General features: G+C 43.6%; 1 protein-coding gene across 1 annotated transcript in view; it reads left to right on the top strand.

Moving 5' to 3' along the window:
* The window catches only part of CCDC178 (coiled-coil domain containing 178), a 732,453-nt gene that overhangs the window by 215,600 nt on the left and 494,159 nt on the right, over positions 1–22,694 (top strand). The window contains exon 15 of the mRNA XM_077270423.1: positions 18,147–18,260. Coding sequence (XP_077126538.1) covers positions 18,147–18,260 — 114 coding nt within the window. The remainder of the gene's footprint in view (positions 1–18,146; positions 18,261–22,694) is intronic.

Below are 22,694 nucleotides of genomic sequence, written 5' to 3'. Positions count from 1 at the left end.
GTGTCGGTGAACTGATCGACAGAATTGGGCCATCAAGATACATATCCACCTTAGATCTAACAAAGGGATATTGACAAGAAGCCAAGGAGAAGACAGCTTTCTCTACAGTTGCTTCCAATATGCCCGGATACCATTCAGACTGCAGGGAGCTCTGGCTACCTTCCAGTGGGCCATGGACGTGATTCTCACACTCCACAAGAATTACACTGCAGCATTCATGTACGATATTGTAATCTTCAGCCCAGATTGGGGAAGTCATCTGAGAAAGGTCCAGGCAGTATTTGATGCAATCAGGAAGGCTTGGTTCTCTTTAAATAAAAAAAAAGTGCCATGGGGAAAGAGGAGGCCAAATAATTTCAATATGTAGTAGGTAGAGGCAAAATTAATCCCCAGATCAATAAAGTGGAAGCAATCCAGACCTGGCATTTCTGGTTCATTCCAAAATTTGCCAAACCACCCCTGACCGAACTTCATCATGGGACAAAATCAGTCATGGCCAAATGGATGTTGCAGGTGGAGACGGACTTTCATGAACTGAAAATAGCTCTGTGTAAGCAGCCTGTCCTGATTACCACCGACATTAGCAAAGAATTTGTACTCCAAACAAACGTCTCAGAAGTTGGATTAGGAGCGGTCCTTTCTCAGGAGATACACGGAGAGGAACATCCCATACTCTACCTGAAAGGGAAACTGTTGGCATGTAAGAAAAATTATTCCATGGTAGAAATGGAATGTCTGGCCATAAAGTGGGCAGTGGACACATTGCGATACTATCTCTTAGGGCGAACATTTAAATTAGTGTCATGCCATGCCCCACTCAAGTGGGTCAGGAAGGAAAAGTAGGAAAATGCTCGTGGTACCCACTGGTATCTAGCCCTGCAGGATTTCCACTTCCATGCAGAACATAGAACAGGGTGTTACATGGTAATACCGATGCCCTCCTGAGAATCCCGTGTCTACTGGTAGAAGGTGCCAAGCCCACTGCTTTAGGCAGAGGGGGAAGGTATGTAAGGTGACTATCAGACATCTAGTAGTTGGAAGATAAACTTGAAGTAATGCTTTAGTACTTATAGGACTAAAGGGGTTATTCAGCCATGACAGATTGATTGTGAGCAGCTGATTAGTTTGTAGAGACTGCTGCTCACGATATTTCTACCCCTTGGGGTGGTTCATTTTGTAAATTGAGAGCTGTTTGTATCACACATGCCTGTGTGTATGGAAGGGTGCAGATCTCCTGGATTGAATACCCTTGCTAAAGGACTGAGATGCTGGACTCTAAGCCAGGCGGCCTAACCAGCACTATTGTATGGACTTTATGCTTTATGTTGTGCTTTGAGCAATGCATGGTCTGTATTTGAGTTTCCTGTTATGTGGTTTATGAGGACTACAATACAATCCAGCCGGACTTTAAATAGAAACGGTTCCTGTAATACCTCAGATTGCTCCCAAGTGTGTAGGATTGTTACAGCATATATTCAGTATTTGCAGAAGAAAAAATCTGCAAATCTGTAGTATTGGTAAGAAAAACAAAGCATAAAATACATGCTTTTATATGGATTTTTCCCATTCGTTAGAATAGATGAATAAAGCTGAAACAATTCACATGTTGCAGGTAATACTGAGGTAAAATAGTGACCAAATACTAAATGTGTGAACATGGCCTTAGGGCTTATTCAAATGAATGTATTAAACATCCAAATGCTGTCCATATGCATAAGGTCAGTTTTAAACAAAGCGGGTCCCCAAATGCTCACATATTGCATCATCACACAGAAACATTTTGGTTGTATTTACATGCACTGAGTTCAGGCCATTAAACGCACATGATCAACAATTTTGAAGTCGTTCGATGCTTGTTTACATAGACTGAGGAAGAGTGATGGGCACAGAATAACTAGTAGATCAATCTGTTCTCGTACAGCTGTGCTGCTAAGAACAATGATGTTTGTTCCAGCATAAACAATCCAATCACTCAATGAATAGACAGCACTTTGATGGTTTAGTATACTACAACCCACAGTCCTCCACAAAGTACAATGCACCCCATAGTCCTCCACAAAGTACAATGCACCCCATAGTCCTCCATATAGTATAATGCACCCCATAGTCCTCCATATAGTTTAATGCACACCCCATAGTCTTCCATATAGTATAGTGTACCCCATAGTCTTCCACATAGTGTAATGCACCCTATAGTCCTCCATATACAATCCCTGGCAAAAATTATGGAATTACTCGCCTTGGAGGATGTTCATTCAGTTGTTTAATTTTGTAGAAAAAAAGCAGATCACTGAAATAGCACAAAACTAAAGTCATTTCAAATGGCAACTTTCTTGCTTTAAGAAACACTAAAAGAAATCAAGAACAAAAAAAGTGGTATTCAGAAATGGTTACTTTGTTAACCAAGCATAGGGAAAAATTATGGAATCATGAAAAAAAAAAAAAACACTCCAAAACATCACTAGTATTTTGTTGCACCACCTCTGGCTTTTATAACAGCTTGCAGTCTCTGAGGCGTGGACTTAATGAGTGTCAAACAGTACTCTTCATCAATCTGGCTCCAACTTTCTTTGATTGTTGTTGCCAGATAAGCTTTGCAGGTTGGAGCCTTGTCATGGACCATTTTCTTCAACTTCCACCAAAGATTTTCAATTGGATTGAGATCTGGACTATTTGCAGGCCTTGACATTGACCTTATGTGTCTTTTTTCAAGGAATGTTTTCACAGTTTTTGCTCTATGGCAGGATGCATTATCATCTTGAAAATAATTTCATCATCCCCAAACATCCTTTCAATTGATGGGAATAAGAAAAGTGTCCAAAATATCAACATAAACTTGTGCATTTATTGAAGATGTAATGACAGCCATCTCCCCAGTGCCTTTACCTGACATGTAGCCCCATATCATCAATGACTGTGGAAATTTGCATGTTCTCTTCAGGCAGTCACTTTTATAAATCTCATTGGAACGGCACCAAACAAAAGTTCCAGCATCATCACCTTGCCCAATGCAGATTTACGATTTATCACTGAATATGACTTTCATCCAGTCATCCACAGTTCACGATTGCTTTTCCTTAGCCCATTGTAACCTTGTTTTTTCTGTTTAGGTGTTAATGATGGCTTTTGTTTAGCTTTTCTGTATGTAAATCCCATTTCCTTTAGGCTGTTTCTTACAGTTCGGTCACAGACGTTGACTCCAGTTTTCACCCATTCGTTCCTCATTTGTTTTGTTGTGCATTTCCTGTTTTGGAGACATATTGCTTTAAGTTTCTTGATGCTTTGATGTCTTCCTTGGTCTACCAGTATGTTTGCCTTTAACAACCTTCCAATGTTGTTTGTATTTGGTCCAGATTTTAGACACAGCTGACTGTGAGCAACCAACATCTTTTGCAACATTGCGTGATGATTTACCCTCTTTTAAGAGTTTGATAATCCTCTCCTTTGTTTCAATTGACATCTCTCGTGTTGGAGCCATGATTCATGTCAGTCCACTTGGTGCAACAGCTCTCCAAGGTGTGATCACTCCATTTTAGATGCAGACTAACGAGCAGTTCTAATTTGATGCAGGTGTTATTTTTGGGTATGAAAATTTACAGGGTGATTCCATAAATTTTTCCTCAGAATTGAGTGATTCCATAATTTTTTTCCCTATGCTTGGTTAAAAAAAGTAACCATTACTGACTACCACATTTTGTGTTCTTGATTTCGTTTAGTGTTTCTTAAAGCCAGAAAGTTGCCATTTGAAATGACTTTAGTTTTGTGCCATGTCTGTAATCTGCTTTTTTTTCTACAAAATTAAACAACTGAATGAACATCCTCCAAGTTCGGTGATTCCATAATTTTTGCCAGGGGTTGTAGAATAATACACCCATAGTCCTCCATAGAGTGTTATGCACTCCCCAAAGTTCTCCAGTATTATGGCTACCACATGGTGTAATGAAGCCACCACATGGTATAACGCAGTCCCCATACTCCTCCAGTACTCACTGACGTACAAAAAAAATACAATACTCACTTCTCCCCCTTCCTCTGCTGCTCCGGTCTCTGCAACGCGTCTTTCCTCAGCGGCTCCACTGCCTGGCACAGCATGGCATGATACAGTGACTGCTGTGCTGAGATGTCAGTCGCAGAGGGGGAATGCATCATTCTTTTCAACTGTATCTGCATCTAAGATGCTGCCACAGTTGCATGTGTGATGCTGGGTGCGGGGGGCCCCAAGCCGGCGCTGGCATTGGGACCCCCTGACTCATGGGCTCCATAGTGGCCGTGTGGTCTGCTATTAGTGGTACGCCCCTGGAGGAGTGAGGGCCCTAGGCATATGCCTAGATTGCCCCGCCCTAACGCCGTCCCTGCATATGCACAGATATTAGCATATGGACATCCCAAGGATCTTTGCTGGTCAATGTGGTGGTGACCAATAGTCAGAGTGTAAAAAATGGCAGCATGCACTACTCTGATCTGCATTTCGGACTTGACAGTTCTAAGTCAATGGCTGCACAAGAAACAGACCACATAGGAGTTTCCATCTGTATATCATACATTTTCCACAAATACGTTTCAATTATAAAAATAGGAAACTATTTGTCCTTAATTATTTATGATTTTTTTTATGTCAAAAACAGAAACAGACACACTGATGGCATATGGTCAGTTTTTTCTGGACGTAAAGTGGATGATTTTGCTTATGTTCATGTGAATCTAGCCTTTACCTGAAATTTTTGTAAAGCAGATGTGTCTCTTTTTCACCTTTTTTGTTTATTTTCTGAATGTTTTTGCAGCGTTTTTTGCCGTCAGCATTTTTTAAGCATTTTTTGGTATTTGATTCTGGTTTTCTTTTTGTGGAAATTTTATGAGCATTTTTCACAGCATTTTTTTAAAGTGTTTTTTTTTCAAATCAATTAAGCAATGAAGAAAAAAACTAGGTGTTTTTTTTTAAAAAAAAATTGAGGAAATGCTGAAAAAATGTGCAAAAAACCACCCGGACGTCTTTTGGGTGTCTCTTTAGCCTTCAAATTGATTTGTATTGTAAATATTGAGCGTCTTCCTAGCCGAAAATGCCCGACGAATGTTACATCTTTTTAATGCTTGGGCTGATCATATGACACAATATGAACAGGGAGTTGTTTTTACATGGAAGTATGTGTTCATTTTTCTGAGCTCTTTTGTAGCATTTTTGCAGCGTTTTCTGTACACAAAAAAAAATGGAGTATGAAAAAACCCTTAAATGGCGATAAATATGTTGGTAATCAGAAGAAACTGCTATAAGGTCCACATGTAAGGATTAGAGTCATGATAGAGTTAACAAATGTCTAGTCAAGTTGCTGAAGTGACAGAATGGGCAAAAGTGTGGAAATTGCAGTTCAATGAAAAAGGGGCAAAACTATGCACTTGAATAAAAAAAATCAAAAGTCAGACTGTACGATTAATGACCATGTGTCAACTGCCTGTCATATTATGTCAGAATAAGCTACTGCATGTAGGATTGCAACCGTGTGTTAGAATGCAGGACAATTGGAGCTGTATACCAAGAACAATCATAGCTTATTGGTTGTAGGGTTATGTGTTCATCAGTACCTCCAATTACTCAATGATCCAAGGTTACATTACTTTTACATTATTTTTATTTTCATAGTCTTTTTCCATTGCCCGATTCTTGACCCAAACTGCACTTGCCTAATATCCAATTCATTATTTTCAGTCTTGCATATGATACTCTTAAAGAGGACCTTTCACCAAATATTTCATGTTGAACTGGACGCACGTTGTAATAGGTTCTGCCAAGCAGAATAGAAGATATTTTTTTCCTCTCCATTTCGGAGACACTAGCAATGTGTGTAGCAGCTGCCTGCTTATGATTGATCAGTGTTAGAAAAAGAAGTGCGCACTCCTAGTGAAATCTCTCTGGCAATGCCCACTTGATCTTAAAAGAAAATTAGGTCATTAGGTGGCAAAAACATTGATCGCTAAAATCTCTGCAAAAAAAGAGGTGAAATTAAAAAACGAGACAAAATATTTAATTCTTCCCTTTCCAGTGCTTGGTATACCATGTGTCCAGTTCAACATGAAAAAATTGGTGGAAGGTCCTCTTTAAATAACTGTACCGACAAGTGCCAGATTTTAGTGTTATAATGACATCTAACCGTTAAGCACCAGCTTAATGTTGAGAATACTTCCATGTCTATTACTCTATATATCTGCGTATATTCTGTTCTCAACTTGTCTTTACTGGACTCGTAGAAGCTTCATACTGTTTTTCATTTTTATTCATCACCGTCTACACGCAGTTTAGGGTAATGTGACCCCATGTTAAAGGGGTTATCCTATCACAGCAAGTGGAAGGTGTGGCCTAAGGATGCAATGCCCTTCAACAAGTTCTGCAGAATTATTAGGCAGCTTATTTTCCTCAGTCAACATGGGGCAAAAAAATAGATTTAACTGACTCTGAAAAGTAAAAAATTATTCTATCTCTAAATGTTAAAATTAACCTACCCTTAAAATTATAGACTGTTCATGTCGTTGTCAGTGGGCAAACTTACAAAATCAGCAAGGGATCAAATACTTATTTCCTTCACTCTATATGTTTGCATACTTCCAGCCACATTCCAACTAGACGTATCTGGCCTCGCTCAATTCACGTCTAGTTGGAACATAACTGCATGTATCCTAATATTTTCAGTTGCTTGCCTACTTGCTCGTATTGGCAGAATATAGATTGACTGTGAACTTGAACCTGTAGCCTGGACAACCCTTTTAAATACATCAATAATCTAAGTATATTCTACATGGCGGAAATGCGATTTAAATTAAGATATTAAATGTTTGCATGTCTCTTAGATGTTAAAAAGTGCAGTAACACACTGTATGAATTATGCATCTATTTATCAATCTTGTTGCTGAAGAAAAATATCTATGTGACATTCTGGTATAGCGTTAAAGCAATGATTTATTGCTAAATGTCTCAGTGTCTCCTAATCGTTAGTACCTACTGAACATAGAATGTTGTCACTTCCCAATCAGTGGTAATCAATGTGTATGAATTGTATTATTTCATATAGCAAAAAGTACTTCTTGCTAATAGCAATTTGTATTCAAATACCAACAAGACTTATCTCATTAAATAACTTCATAAAGATACAATTCATTAATTGATTTAGCAGAATAGCAGATCTGCCTAGAAGCAAGTAATCTCTGCATGCATGTGAAATTGCATCTATATTCTTTAGCTAGTGAGATCTGTTGTAGACTTTTTTTTTTTTTTTACAGCTTGTGCAGAATGCAAAATTGTAACATATTAACAGACCAAAATGTATAAAGTGAGTTGTCCAGAATTATACACTCCTCAGCATTGAAATTACATTAAATAGGATTCACAGGATCAGTATATGTGTTATTGATATGCAAATGATGACAAAATAGAAACAAAATGTTTAAAACATCTCGATTTATTCAGTATCGAGTATGAGAGCCACATGCAGAAATAGACGTTGTGACGGCACAGCATTTCTTATTAATTATGCCAGATGTAAATTCAGTAAACCAAGAAACCTAAACTGTTGTCTGAAGTATTGACTATTCTTGTAGGTTGAAGTGATATTTGAAAATTGACGAATGGTTATTTACTTCCTATATCAGTTACTACAGTTTATTGTACTTCTAGCCTTGCAAAATTGGGATGCAGGGTCACTGAGGTTTGTTGATATGTTGATTACACATTGTACTGGGCCATGCAGTTTGTTGACTTACAAACATTGAACGATAAACTATAAATTAACAAACAATGCGAGTTAACCTCATTCACATCTTTAGTTTAGTTCTATTTCCCTAGCTATTCTTTTCTTAAGGTACCGTCACACTTAGCGACGCTGCAGCGATACAGACAACGATTCGGTTTGGTCGCTGGAGAGCTGTCACACAGACCGCTCTCCAGCGACCAACGATGCCGAAGTCCCCGGGTAACCAGGGTAAACATCGGGTTACTAAGCGCAGGGCCGCGCTTAGTAACCCGATATTTACCCTGGTTACCAGCGTAAAAGTAAAAAAAAAAAAACACTACATACTTACATTGCCATGTCTGTCCCCCGGCGCTGTGCTTCTCTGCACTGTGTAAGTGCCAGCCGGAAAGCAGGGCACAGCGGTGATGTCACCGCTCTGCTTTCCGGCCGCTGTGCTTACACAGTGCAGAGAAGCAGAACGCCGGGGGACAGACAGCGGAAGGTGAGTATGTAGTGTTTTTTTTTTTTTTACTTTTACGCTGGTAACCAGGGTAAACATCGGGTTACTAAGCCCTGCGCTTAGTAACCCGATATTTACCCTGGTTACCATTGTAAAACATTGCTGGCATCGTTGCTTTTGGTGTCAAACACGACGATACACGCCGATCTGACGACCAAATAAAGTTCTGAACTTTCAGCAACGACCAGCGATATCACAGCAGGGTCCAGATCGCTGCTGCATGTCAAACTCAACGATATCGCTAGCCAGGACGCTGCAACGTCACGGATCGCTAGCGATATCGTTTAGTGTGACGGTACCTTTAGTTATTGACTTGTTACATTGGTTTGTTAAATCTCACGGTATCCAGGCATCTTCTGGGTCATCACAGCCAAACACTACCTGGGTAACTCATGGGCGGACACACCGCATGTTCAGCCTGTGCAGCTGCACAGGGGCCCAGGAGGACAGGGGGCCCGATCAGCTGCTCAAATATCTTACTCTCTCATAGAGCCAGCGGCTGCATCTACACTAAGAGGAGAGGAAGGGCCATACCTGAGCCTTTTGCTGTCAGAGAGGGGTCTCTTCCTCTCCTCTGAGTTGATGCTGCCGCTGGCTCTTTGATATGATGAAGGAGCCCGGGATCCCTGGACACGCCCCCTGGAATCCTTGGACACGCCCCCAGCTTCTCTTCCTGGTTCGTGCAGGGCAGGCAGGAACAGGCCTGGTAAGTATGGCTGATCTCAGCCAGTCCTGTCTCCTCACTGCTGCTGGGAACAGCCTCTGAGCAGTCAGTACATCTGTCACCTCTGCTGCCTCCTGAGCAGTTCTGACAGCATGAACTGCCTGATCAATGTTCACATGAGAGATCACATCAATCCCCCTGTAGCTACCTCCACCTCCTGTACTGAGGGGGCTTTATTGGAAAACTGCGGCACTGGCCCATTCAGATGCAGGAGCTGCAGTGTGAATGCTGAAGAGTGGCCAGTGCAGCCCAGTAAAGACCCCTCAGTACAGGGTTGGTAAGTGGCTACGGGGGGAGGGGAGGGTGATGTGATGGCCGATGTTCACATGGGTCAGGCACCTGACAGAACTTCTCAGGAGGAAGAAGTGTCAGATCCACTGACTACGGGGAGAACACTGCAGCTATCAGAGGTAGTGAAGAGGCAGGAGGACTGGCGAGAGCTGGAGATCTGGCCAGTAAGTGCTGATGGAGGACTGAAGACCCCCAGGATGGAGCTGCTGGAGATGGAACAATGCACCTGCCAGAGGGACGGCACGTGTAAGTAACAAAATGTGTACAGACTTACTATCACCTATGTGTATTACCATACTTCTGTGCACCTGTTTGTAAAAGTCTCTATATAAGTATCTATATATATGTATATATATATAATTGTCTAAAGGTACCTTCACACGAAGCGACGCTGCAGCGATAGCGACAACGATGCCGATCGCTGCAGCGTCGCTGTTTGATCGCTGGGGAGCTGTCACACAGACGGCTCTCCAGCGACCAACGATGCCGAGGTCCCCGGGTAACCAGGGTAAACATCGGGTTGCTAAGCGCAGAGCCGCGCTTAGTAACCCGATGTTTACCCTGGTTACCAGCGTAAAAGTAAAAAAAACAAACAGTACATACTCACCTGCTCGTCCTCCAGCGTCCGCTTCCTGACACTGACTGAGCTCCGGCCCTAACAGCAGAGCGGTGACGTCACCGCTGTGCTTTCACTTTCACTTTAGGTGCCGGCGTTCAGTCAGTGTCAGGAAGCAGAGGCTGGGGGACGCATGTAAGTATGTGCTGTTTGTTTTTTTTACTTTTACGCTGGTAACCAGGGTAAACATCGGGTTACTAAGCGCGGCCCTGCGCTTAGCAACCCGATGTTTACCCTGGTTACCAGTGTAAAATATCACTGGTATCGTTGCTTTTGCTTTCAAACACAACGATACACAGCGATCGGACGACCAAATAAAGTTCTGGACTTTATTCAGCGACCAGCGACATCACAGCAGGATCCTGATCGCTGCTGCGTGTCAAACTAAACGATATCGCTATCCAGGACGCTGCAACGTCACGGATCGCTAGCGATATCGTTTAGTGTGAAGGTACCTTAAGGGTCACTTCCGTCCGTCTGTCCTTCTGTCACGGTTATTCATTCGCTGATTGGTCTCGCCAGCTGCCTGTCATGGCTGCCGCGACCAATCAGCTACAGGCACAGTCTGGAAGAAAACGGCCGCTCCTTACTCCCCGCAGTGTCCCCGGCGCTCCGCTCCATATTCCCCGCAGTGTCCCCGGCGCTCCGCTCAATACTCCCCGCACTGTCCCCGGCGCTCCGGTCCATGCTCCCCGCAGTCACTGTCCCTGGCGCCCGCTCCATACTCCCCTCCGGTCACCGCTAACACAGGGTTAATGCCGGCGGTAACGGACCGCGTTATGCCGCGGGTAACGCACTCCGTTACCGCCGCTATTAACCCTGTGTGTCCCCAACCTTTTACTATTGATGCTGCCTATGCGGCATCAATAATAAAAAAAGTAATGTTAAAAAAAAAAAAAACCTGCTATACTCACCCTCCGTTGTCCGCTCGCGCCTGCCGCCATCTTCCTTTCCCAGCGATGCTTTGCGAAATTACCCAGAAGACCTAGCGGTCTCACTAGGAACGGAAGATTTCGCGCCCATCGGCACAGCGCCGTTGCATCCCAGGAGGTGGAGAGACGGGACGCTGAGGAGCAGCGACGAGAATGGTGAGTATGTTAGAACTACAAGGGGCCCTCGGATCCGAAGGTGAGTATGTTTATTTTTTATTTTTTAACCTGTTACATACGTGACTGGGCAATATACTACATGTCTCCATGCTTTATACTACGTCGCTGTGCAATATACTACGTGGCTCTGTGCTGTATACTACGTGGCTGGGCAATATACTACGTGACTAGGCAATATACTACGTGGCTGGGCAATATACTACGTGGCTCTGTGCTGTATACTACGTGGCTGGGCAATATACTACGTGACTGGGCAATATACTACGTCGCTGATCAATATACTATGTGGCTGGGCAATATACTACGTCACTGCGCAATATACTACGTGACTGGGCAATATACTACGTGGCTGTGCAATATACTACGTGGCTGGGCAATATAGTACGTGGCTGGGCAATATACTACGTGGCCTGTGTTATATACTACGTCGCACTACATGCATATTCTAGAATACCCGATGCGAATCGGGCCATCATCTAGTGTATGTATATGTACCTATGCACAGTGCTCATATGTATCTGTGGGACACAAAGATAATCACAGTACACTATATATATATATATATATATATATATATATATGTATATATATATATGTATATATATATGTATGTGTGTGTATTAGAACTATGCTACATATAATGCACACACATACACACAGTCATGGCCAAAAGTGTTTTCAAGTATCGATATACAATACAATATACTGTATGTACAATATACTGTACAATATATATATATATATATATATATATTAGTATCTGAGACACAGTAGGTAGTAAGTGTAAAGGTAAATATCACTTAAAGGGAACATGTCAGCAGTTTTGGCCGCTATAAGATACGGCTTATCTACAGAATTCTGTAATTATGTAGATAAGCCCCCGATCCAACCTGAAAGATAAGAAAAATAAGTTTTATTATACTCCCCTGGGGGGCGGTCCAGTCCGATGGGTGTCGCAGCTCAGGGTCCGGGGCCTCCCATCTTCTTGCGATGCCGTCCTCCTATTGCTTCATGGCTCCCCGGAATCGCGCTCCTGCACAGGCGTACTTATCTGTCCTGTTGAGGGCAGAGCAAAGTCATGCAGTGCACAGGCGCTGTGCCTCTCTGACCTTTCCTGGCATCTGCGCACTGCAGTACTATGCACAGATAAGTACGACTGCGCAGGAGCGCAATGCCGGGGAGCCATGATGCAAGCAGCACGGCGGCGATCATAAGAAGATGGGAGGCGCCGGACCCAGAGCTGTGACACTCATCAGACCGGACCGCCCCCGGGTGAGTATAATAAAACTTATTTTTCTTCTCTTACAGGTCGGATCGGAGGCTTATATACAGCATTATAGAATGCTGTAGATGAGCCCTGAAAGGTGGTGGCTGTATCTTATATCTGCCAAACCTGGTGACAGGTTCCCTTTAGCGGGGCATTCCCGGGGCCAGACAAGTCGCAGCTGCATTGGGCCCAGAAGTGGAGTGCGGCCACTGACACCAGCGAATATTTCAGCTCGATCTGCATCCTTGGACGCACATTCAGCTGAAATATATTGCAGCACCGGTGATCCGCCAGTTCCACTGCAGTACACGCCGCTGACCAATTTGAATCCAGCATATGACCTTGGTGTGTCCATGACTGGGGGGCATGTGGCAGTGACGACAAGTCAGCTGGCGGCTCTTGCGCCGGTTGCAGAAGAGGACGCCGTGTGGCATGGGAGCGGAGAAAGGTGAGTAGAATCGAGTTTTTTTCCATGTGTTGCAGAAGAACAAGACAAATTCAGAAAGGGGCATGTAGCGCTATGCCTGACATGGTGTCCCCTCCTCCCTCTATGCAGGGACACCAGCTTACTCACCGGCCCATGGCACTGTCTCCAGCATGCTCCTGCCTTCTACCTCCACTATGCATGCTGCACTGTGTCCCGATGGGGTGCCTAGGGTGCATCTGTGCGTACTCCCCTGTTCTAAAAGGGGCAGCACGTACACATGGTAAATGCTCAGCTGGGAGGCATTTAGTTAAATGTGTGTTCACTTGCAACGTGTCTCCCAGCCAAAAGCGTGGAGACATCTTGTATAAAAAGCACCCTCCTCAGTAGGGAGGTGCCTGAGCAATCCCTATAGTTACAGTATGTTAGGTAGTTGGTGTGTATGCAACTGTATGTTGCCAGGTCCCCCATCCCTAGTCTGATATAGTATCCCATACCCTGTGTACTGTTATTAGTGCTCGCTTCCTGTGACTGCTTCGGCGGTGACCGTATCCTGAAATCGCATCTGCGGTATCGGTACTCTCCCGTCCCTTATTACGCAACATCCTATTTATGTATGGTGCCGTCCTTTATTATAGAGCGTCTAGTGATGAGCGAATATACTCGTTACTCGAGATTTATCGAGCACGCTCTGGGGTCCTCCAAGTATTTTTTAGTGCTCGGAGATTTAGTTTTCTTCGCCGCAGCTGAATGTTTTACATCTGTTAGCCAGGCTAAGTACATGTGGGGGTTGCCTGGTTGCTAGGGAATCCCCACATGTACTTATGCTGGCTAACAGATGTAAATCATTCAGCTGCGGCAAGAAAAAGTAAATCTCTGAGCACTAAAAAATACTCGGAGGACCCCCAAGCATGCTCGGGAAATCTCGAGTAACGAGTAGATTCGCTCATCACTAACAGCGTCCTGTTATGTGGAGCGCCGTCCATTATTACCCAGTATCATCTCTTGCCATCTACAGCACCATCCCTTACATTGAGTATTCTCACTATTTTTGTTATTCACAGCGTCTTCTCTTTATTACATGGTGTCCTCTCCTGTAAAATGTAAAATGACTGCTGAGGGAGCAGCATCTGACCAGAAGACCAGTCAATCAGCCGCATCCATCACAAAAGAAGCTTTCCCATGCTCCATCAGCCATCATTTCAGTTTATATCTAACAGGAGTGGATGATATGTAATAAAGAACAGGGAGGTATAAATAACAAAAATAATGAGAATCTGATATGTAAGGGACGGTGCTGTACATAACAAGAGGGAACTATATGATACGGGACGGTGTTATACATAAAGAGAGAGCACTGTGTAATAAGGGTTGCAATATACAGGTCCTTCTCAAAAAATTAGCATATAGTGTTAAATTTCATTATTTACCATAATGTAATGATTACAATTAAACTTTCATATATTATAGATTCATTATCCACCAACTGAAATTTGTCAGGTCTTTTATTGTTTTAATACTGATGATTTTGGCATACAACTCCTGAAAACCCAAAAAACCTGTCTCAATAAATTAGCATATCAAGAAAAGGTTCTCTAAACGACCTATTACCCTAATCTTCTGAATCAACTAATTAACTCTAAACACATGCAAAAGATACCTGAGGCTTTTAAAAACTCCCTGCCGGGTTCATTACTCAAAACCCCCATCATGGGTAAGACTAGCGACCTGACAGATGTCAAGAAGGCCATCATTGACACCCTCAAGCAAGAGGGTAAGACCCAGAAAGAAATTTCTCAACAAATAGGCTGTTCCCAGAGTGCTGTATCAAGGCACCTCAATGGTAAGTCTGTTGGAAGGAAACAATGTGTCAGAAAACGCTGTACAACGAGAAGAGGTGACCGGACCCTGAGGAAGATTGTGGAGAAGGACCGATTCCAGACCTTGGGGAACCTGAGGAAGCAGTGGACTGAGTCTGGTGTGGAAACATCCAGAGCCACCGTGCACAGGCGTGTGCAGGAAATGGGCTACAGGTGCCGCATTCCCCAGGTAAAGCCACTTTTGAACCATAAACAGCGGCAGAAGCGCCTGACCTGGGCTACAGAGAAGCAGCACTGGACTGTTGCTAAGTGGTCCCAAGTACTTTTTTCTGATGAAAGCAAATTTTGCATGTCATTTGGAAATCAAGGTGCCAGAGTCTGGAGGAAGACTGGGGAGAAGGAAATGCCAAAATGCCTGAAGTCCAGTGTCAAGTACCCAGTCAGTGATGGTGTGGGGTGCCATGTCAGCTGCTGGTGTTGGTCCACTGTGTTTCATCAAGGGCAGGGTCAATGCCGCTAGCTATCAGGAGATTTTGGAGCACTTCATGCTTCCTGGCACCTGCTCACAGTGCCAAAACCACTGGTAAATGGTTTACTGACCATGGTATTACTGTGCTCAATTGGCCTGCCAACTCTCCTGACCTGAACCCCATAGAGAATCTGTGGGATATTGTGAAGAGAAAGTTGAGAGACGCAAGACCCAACACTCTGGATGAGCTTAAGGCCGCTATTGAAGCATCCTGGGCCTCCATAACATCTCAGCAGTGTCACAGGCTGATTGCCTCCATGCCACGCCGCATTGAAGCAGTCATTTCTGCCAAAGGATTCCCGACCAAGTATTGAGTGCATAACTGAACATTATTATTTGATGGTTTTTTTGTTTGTTATTAAAAAACACTTTTATTTGATTGGACGGGTGAAATATGCTAATTTATTGAGACAGGTTTTTTGGGTTTTCAGGAGTTGTATGCCAAAATCATCAGTATTAAAACAATAAAAGACCTGACAAATTTCAGTTGGTGGATAATGAATCTATAATATATGAAAGTTTAATTGTAATCATTACATTATGGTAAATAATGAAATTTAACACTATATGCTAATTTTTTGAGAAGGACCTGTATATGAGAGGAGACTGTAAAAAAAAATATGTATATCTGTAGCTTGGTCCCGATGAAAGGAGGGGGGCCCAGATACATTTCTTGCACAGGGGCCCTAAGCTGTCTGTGTCCGCCCCTGGGGTAACTATATAAATAATTGTTATTACATAGGTTCATAAATTACCCAAGTAAACAGAAAACTCTTAATGGATAGAATGTAGTTTTATTTTGTCATCTGCAGCCCTGCTGTCAGTGAGTAATGCTATACGCCCTTCCCAGAGTAAAATATAGAAGTTAAAAGTGACAAAGATCACATCATTAGTCTTGTAGAATAAAGGGGTGGGGAGCAAGGAATAGATCTCTGTCTTCTACCACGATTCTTATTTATTCTTTCAGTTGTTTTTCAAACTAGTGACTATTCATTTAAAATGGGCAATAGGTATTAAAAGAGAGTAAAGGTAAGAAGAGAAAATACTAATATTAGTTTCCATAGGTGATACCTATTGAGAAAGGTGCATTCAGTCAGTCACCTGTACGATCTATTAATTAATTCAATACCTGGGTTTACTATAAAAACACATTGTTTACAAGAGCAGCTGACTATGTAATGGGGCTTCCGAGTAAAATGTAGTTCAGCAGATTAATTGAATTTAGTTATGACTCGGTCTGATTCTTAACTGTGGTTGGGCATATGAGTCTCCACAGGTGTCACCTAAGGTCAAGTTTTGACAAAGTAATTGTAGGCTATGCAGCCTGCCCCACTGCACAGATGTTTCCTCTCTGATGCTTCCATCTGTCACATCATTAAGACCCTCAGACACATTAAAAAAAACTTGGCTGAATCTTCTGATTTTGGCAAATGTGGCCAACCATCTCATGTGTTTGGAGGTCTCTTGACTCTCCAGTAACAGATGATGTTGAGGGAGATTACTTTTGGGCAGCTCTAAACATACAGCCATTTTGTTCTCCAGGAAATAAGCTGCTGCCAAAGCTGTCTTGGCAGTGACTTTCTTTATCCATTGAGAACACATTACAGCTTGACAAGTTCAATAAATGGTGAAGTTGAAGGAGATAGCTGTTGCATGATTATGGTCAGCTTTACTTTGAAGGCAAACACTGTGAACTTCCATAGGTTCACCATGATGACCACTTTTTATGGACTTTGCCCTACCAAAACCACAAATGTTTTGTATGTCTTTGTTTTTACTATCAGAAAACAGTCATAGGCATCTCTGTCCAACTCCATCACAATGTAGAGTATTATCCATGTAAGGACTGTAAGGACTGCACAAACATTCACTTATTTTGCCACATAAATGAGAGCAATAGCAGTGATTGGTAGAGGCAAAACAATAACCAGGTTACATTAAAACTTATTTCACACATGTCTGACAGCTCAGCCACTCCGACTGTCTCCACAGGAGGATGAGGATAGCGTTTCAGTTTCCTCACAAGACAGAAGTCCTGTTTCTCTGAAGTCTTTTCTTAGATTTCCAGAAACATGTTCTCTATCTGCTGACAACAGCTTAGAAGCTTCTTTTTTGCTCTCCTACCCATCTTGTGGGTTCATGGATGGATCTAAGGTTGGATCACTCATGGCTGATTCTTCAGAACCACAGTACCCAAATGTCATGCTACCATCTCCTAATATAACCTTTGCCTTCTTATGGCAGGATCGTCAACACTGGTTTGTGTCTTTTTCCCCACCAATGTGAGGTTCTTTCCTGACTGGACCAGTAACCAGAAACATTGATAATGGTTCCCTGTAAGCAATAGCCCACCTATCCTATGGAAGCAAAGGGAAGGCAAATAGTTACATTTATTAACCTGTAATGCACACTGCTAGGCAGTGAAGGGGGATCATATGCGAGGGTCGATATGTATCCCCCAGGATGCGGACGAGTCCTCTTAAACCTGCTGGAGTGCGTTATGTCCAGAGCAGGATGCCTGTGACTCACAAGGCAAAATAGAAGTAAGTGTGGACCTGGTCAAGCTATTTGGCCAGGGCAGTGTTCAGGAAAACCCGTTAAGGGCTTTTATTTTTGGCGTGAACTACAGGGTGCAAGTGGGGCAGTTCACTCCCTCCAAGCCGGGTCTTACAAATGGCCCATGGATTCCAGTTAAAAACCCTGCAGTAAGGGGTTCGGGTGTGTCAGAGTTTTGTGTGCAAACTGCAGGAGCAGGTGGCTCTGCAACATCCGGCTTAGGTGTGCAGTAGCACAGAGCCAAGAGCAGCGAATGCCTGGCACCCCTGAGCAGGACACGGAGGTGCATTCGCCGTCGGCAACCAGTCTCGGCTACGGACAGCTGTGACGCCCTGGCTGTGATCTGGAGGACACTATGTGTTGTTCATTTTTTTGAGTTTCGTTGAACATTAAAAAGACATTTGCTTTGAACTTTTCTGGGTCCCTGCCTGTCTGTCACACTGCACCAACCCCGCTGCACTACAACACACACACAAATTATCCTCAGCTTCACTGCATCACAAGTATATTACATATTTATGATGTGTAACATGTGTTTTCTCTTTTATATGATTTCATATATCTTCATTCTCTAGACATTGAAGTCCACAAGGCAGCAGAAGACTCAATGTGATGAAGAGTTTAGCCTTACAAACCAAAAATTAATGCAACAAAGGAATGACTTACAGCACCAACTGGATAATACGCAGGTGAGCCTAATGTATTAATATCAGGCAAATATTTATGGGGTAAAACTGGGGTCAGACTACACTATGATTCATGATTCATATGATACAACAAGGTGGAAATGTATACTCTGATTTTGGACAGTTCATAGGTGTAATGCCTCCTGCACTACTCCTCCACTAAAACTGAATCTGGGTGCCTACTGGACAGCCAAATGGAAATACAATGGGCAAAATAAGTATTGAACACCAATTTTCTAACAAAATATGTTTCTAAAGGTGCTATTGACATGAAATTCTCACCAGATGTCGGTAACAACCTATAATAAGACTTTGAAAATCTGTGTCTTGCACTAAGGCTGGGGTCACACTTGCGAGTTCAATGCGAGAAACTCGCATCGCATCAAGTCCCGGCACTGCCACCGGCACTCGGGAACGGAGCATTCAGCTGCATAGAAACACATGCAGCCGCATGCTCTGGTCCCAAGTGCCGGCAGCATCGGGGCTTGATGCGAGAGACTCGCGCGAGTTTCTCGCATTGAACTCGCAAGTGTGACCCCGGCCTAAGTGTTAGTCTCACACTCCTCTGAGCAATGTATTATCTATATATATAATTGTCTAAGGGTTTTTCCGTCTGTCTGTCTGTCTGTCTTTCTGTCTGTCTGTCTGTCTGTCTTTCTGTCTGTCTGTCTGTCTGTCCTGGAAATCCTGGCCTGGCGGCCTCGACCAATCAGAGACGGGCACAGCATGGCGACGATGATGTCATAATGGAAATCCTGTGTCTCTGATTGGTCGAGGCCACCAGGCCTCGACCAATCAGCGACGGGCACAGTATCGACGTAGATGTCATAATGGTTGCCATGGCGACGATGATGGCATAAAGGTTGCCTCGACCAATCAGCGACGGGCACAGTCTGCCGCGAATTCTGGAATCATCATTGTCCATATACTACGGGGACATGCATATTCTAGAATACCCGATGCGTTAGAATCGGGCCACAGTCTAGTATTTAGATAAATGGTTATTATAATTACCGTATATAGTCGAGTATAAGCCGACCGGAGTATAAGCCGAGACTCCTAATTTTGCCACAAAAAACTGGGAAAACGTAATGACTCGAGTATAAGCCTAGGGTGGAAAATGCAGCAGCTACTGGTAAATTTAAAAATAAAAATAGATACCAATAAAAATAAAATTAATTGAGATATCAGTAAGTGTTTTTGAATATCCATATTGAATCAGGAGCCCCATATAATGCTCCATACAGTTCATTATGGGCTCCATAAGATGCTCCATATTAAAATATGCCCTATATAATGCTGCACAAATATTGATTATGACCCCATAAGATGCTCCATAGACACATTTGCCCCATACAATGCTGCATAAAGGTTAATAAGGGCCCCATAAGATGCTCCATAGCAGAGGCGTATCTAGCCTTTCCTGCACCCGGGGCAAAGGATCAGTTTGCCCCCCCCCCCCCCCCCCATTTGAACCTTAACTCTATTGAAACTGTATGACCAAGCCAAGGTACATTCCTGTCTTTTCCACAATACTTTATTTAACTTAATGTCCAGATTTCATTTGTGCCCCCATAATGTCCAGATCTCATTTGTGCCCCCATACTGTCCTGATTTGTGGCCCCATAATGTCCAGATTTCATTTGTGCCCCCATAATGTCCAGATCTCATTTGTGCCCCCATACTGTCCTGATTTGTGCCCCCATAATGTCCATATTTCATTTGTGCCCCCATAATGTCCAGATTTCATTTGTGCCCCCATAATGTCCAGATTTCATTTGTGCCCCCATAATGTCCAGATCTCATTTGTGCCCCCATAATGTCCAGATGATCTCATTTGTGCCCCCATACTGTCCTGATTTGTCACTTGTGCCCCTATAATGTCCTGATAATTGTGCCCCCCATAATGTCCTGATTTGTGCCGCCCCCATCCCCCCCATATCATGATATGTTCAGTCTTTCATCCAGAGCTTCCTGCTGCCCCCCTGGCTAAGGCTTTGCTTCACAGTCCTCAGACTCACTCACAAGTCAAGTGACACATACCCATTTTTGCGTTGCCCCTGGGCTGGCCGCTGCTCCCTCCCCCTCCCCCCCATCATGCATGCAGGCGCCAGGCAGGCTCATTTCATGGTGAATGATTCTGAAGATTCGGTCGTCTAGAGTGACTTCAGCTCCATTACCCGGTCCCGCGGCTGCGGTCTGGAGCACTTACCACTGCCCACCGGCACCCCGCGCCCGACGTCACCGTCCAACGCAAGTACACTACACCCGGCCGCACAGAACACCGGCGAAACGAACGAAGCAGCGCAGAAGCCTGTCACATGCTCAGACATTGACGTCACCCGCTGCTGGCGCTTCCCTGATGCGGAAGTGCCAGCAGCGGTCAGCGCCTCTCAGCGGACAGCGGCTGTCAGGGCAGGGCGCAGGCGCTGGCTTAAACAGAAGGGAAGGAACTCGTCTCACAACAAGGCAAGCGGCGGCAAGCCGAACCTGGCTGGTAGCGACGTAGCGACGAACAGCAGCTGCACTGTCTCTGAGCCGGCTGTCAATTTCAGCCGGCTCAGAGAACTAACGGCCTGGGATTATATCAGACTGTGGGGGCGGCAGAATGCCGACGAGAAGCCTCAGCTTGGACACCGCATCATCAGGCGGCCCTGCTGGCGCCCCCCTGTCGGCTGCGCCCGGGGCACATGCCCCGGCTGCCCCCCCCTGGATACGCCACTGCTCCATAGACACATTTGCCCCATACAGTACTGCATAAAGGTTAATAAGGGCCCCATAAGATGCTCCATAGAGATATTTGCCCCATATAATGCTGCACAAACGTTGATTATAGCCCCATAAGATGCTCCATAAAGATATTTGTCCCATATAGTGCTGCGCAATCATTGATTATGGCCCCATAAGATGCTCCATAAAGATATTTGCCCCATATAGTGCTGCACAAATGGTGATTATGGCCCCATAAGATGCTCCATAAAGATATTTGCCCCATAAAATACTTCACAAATGGTGATTATGGCCCCATAAGATGCTCCATAAAGATATTTGCCCCATATACTGCTGCACATGGCCCCATAAGATGCTCCATAAAGATATGATTTTTTTCCATTCATATTATCACAACTCCAGAGTTGGTGATGTGGCATTCAATGAAATTCTAATGTTTGTGGCCATTACAGTGCCTAGCGAAAGTATTCAGCCCCCTTGAACTTTTCAATCTTTTCCCACATATCATGCTTCAAACATAAAGATACCAAATACAAATTTTTGGTGAAGAATCAACAACAACTGGAACACAATTGTGAAGTTGAATGAAATTTATTGGTTATTTTTAATTTTTGTGGAAATTCAAAAACTGAAAAGTGGGGCATGCAATATTATTCGGCCCCTTTAACTTAATACTTTGTTGCTCCACCTTTTGCTGCGATTACAGCTGCAAGTCGCTTGGGGTATGTCTCTATCAGTTTTGTACATCGAAAGACTGAAATTCTTGCCCATTCTTTCTTGGCAAACAGCTTGAGCTCAGTGAGGTTTGATGGAGATCGTTTGCGAACAGCAGTTTTCAGCTCTTTCCACAAATTCTCGATTGGATTGAGGTCTGGACTTTGACTTTACCATTCTAACACCTGGATACGTTTATTTGTGAACCATTCCATTGTAGATTTTGCTTTCTGTTTGGGATCATTGTCTTGTTGGAAGACAAATCTCCGTCCTAGTCTCAGGTCTTTTGCAGACTCCAACAGGTTTTCCTCAAGAATTGTCCTGTATTTGGCTCCATTTATCTTCCCATCAATTTTAACCATCTTCCCTATCCCTGCTGAAAAAAAGCAGGCTCAAACCATGATGCTGCCACCACCATGTTTGACAGTGGGGATGGTGTGTTCAGGGTGATGAGCTGCGTTGCTTTTACGCAAAACATATCGTTTGGCATTGTTGTCAAAAAGTTCGATTTTGATTTAATCTGACCAGAGCACCTTCTTCTACATGTTTGGTGTGTCTCCCAGGTGGCTTGTTGCAAACTTTAAATTACACTTTTTATGGATATCTTTGAGAAATGGCTTTCTTCTTGCCACTCTTCCATAAAGGCCAGATTGGTGCAGTGTACAACTGATTGTTGTCCTATAGACAGTTCATCCAGAGTGATCATGGGCCTCTTGGCTTCATCTCTGATCAGTCTTCTCCTTGTTTGAGATAAAAATTTAGAGGGACGGCCAGGTCTTGGTAGATTTGCAGTGGTATGATACGCCTTCCATTTCAATATGATCGCTTGCACAGTGCTCCTTGGGATGTTTAAAGTTTTGGAAATCATCCAAATCTGGCTTTAAACTTCTCCACAACAGTATCACGGACCTGCCTGTTGTGTTCCTTGGTCTTCATGATGCTTTCTGTACTTCAAACAGAACCCTGGGACTATCACAGAGCAGGTGCATTTAA

The sequence above is a fragment of the Ranitomeya variabilis genome, chromosome 6, assembly GCF_051348905.1.
Source record: "Ranitomeya variabilis isolate aRanVar5 chromosome 6, aRanVar5.hap1, whole genome shotgun sequence".
Taxonomy (NCBI): domain Eukaryota; kingdom Metazoa; phylum Chordata; class Amphibia; order Anura; family Dendrobatidae; genus Ranitomeya; species Ranitomeya variabilis.
This window is presented reverse-complemented; position numbering and strand designations above follow the sequence as displayed.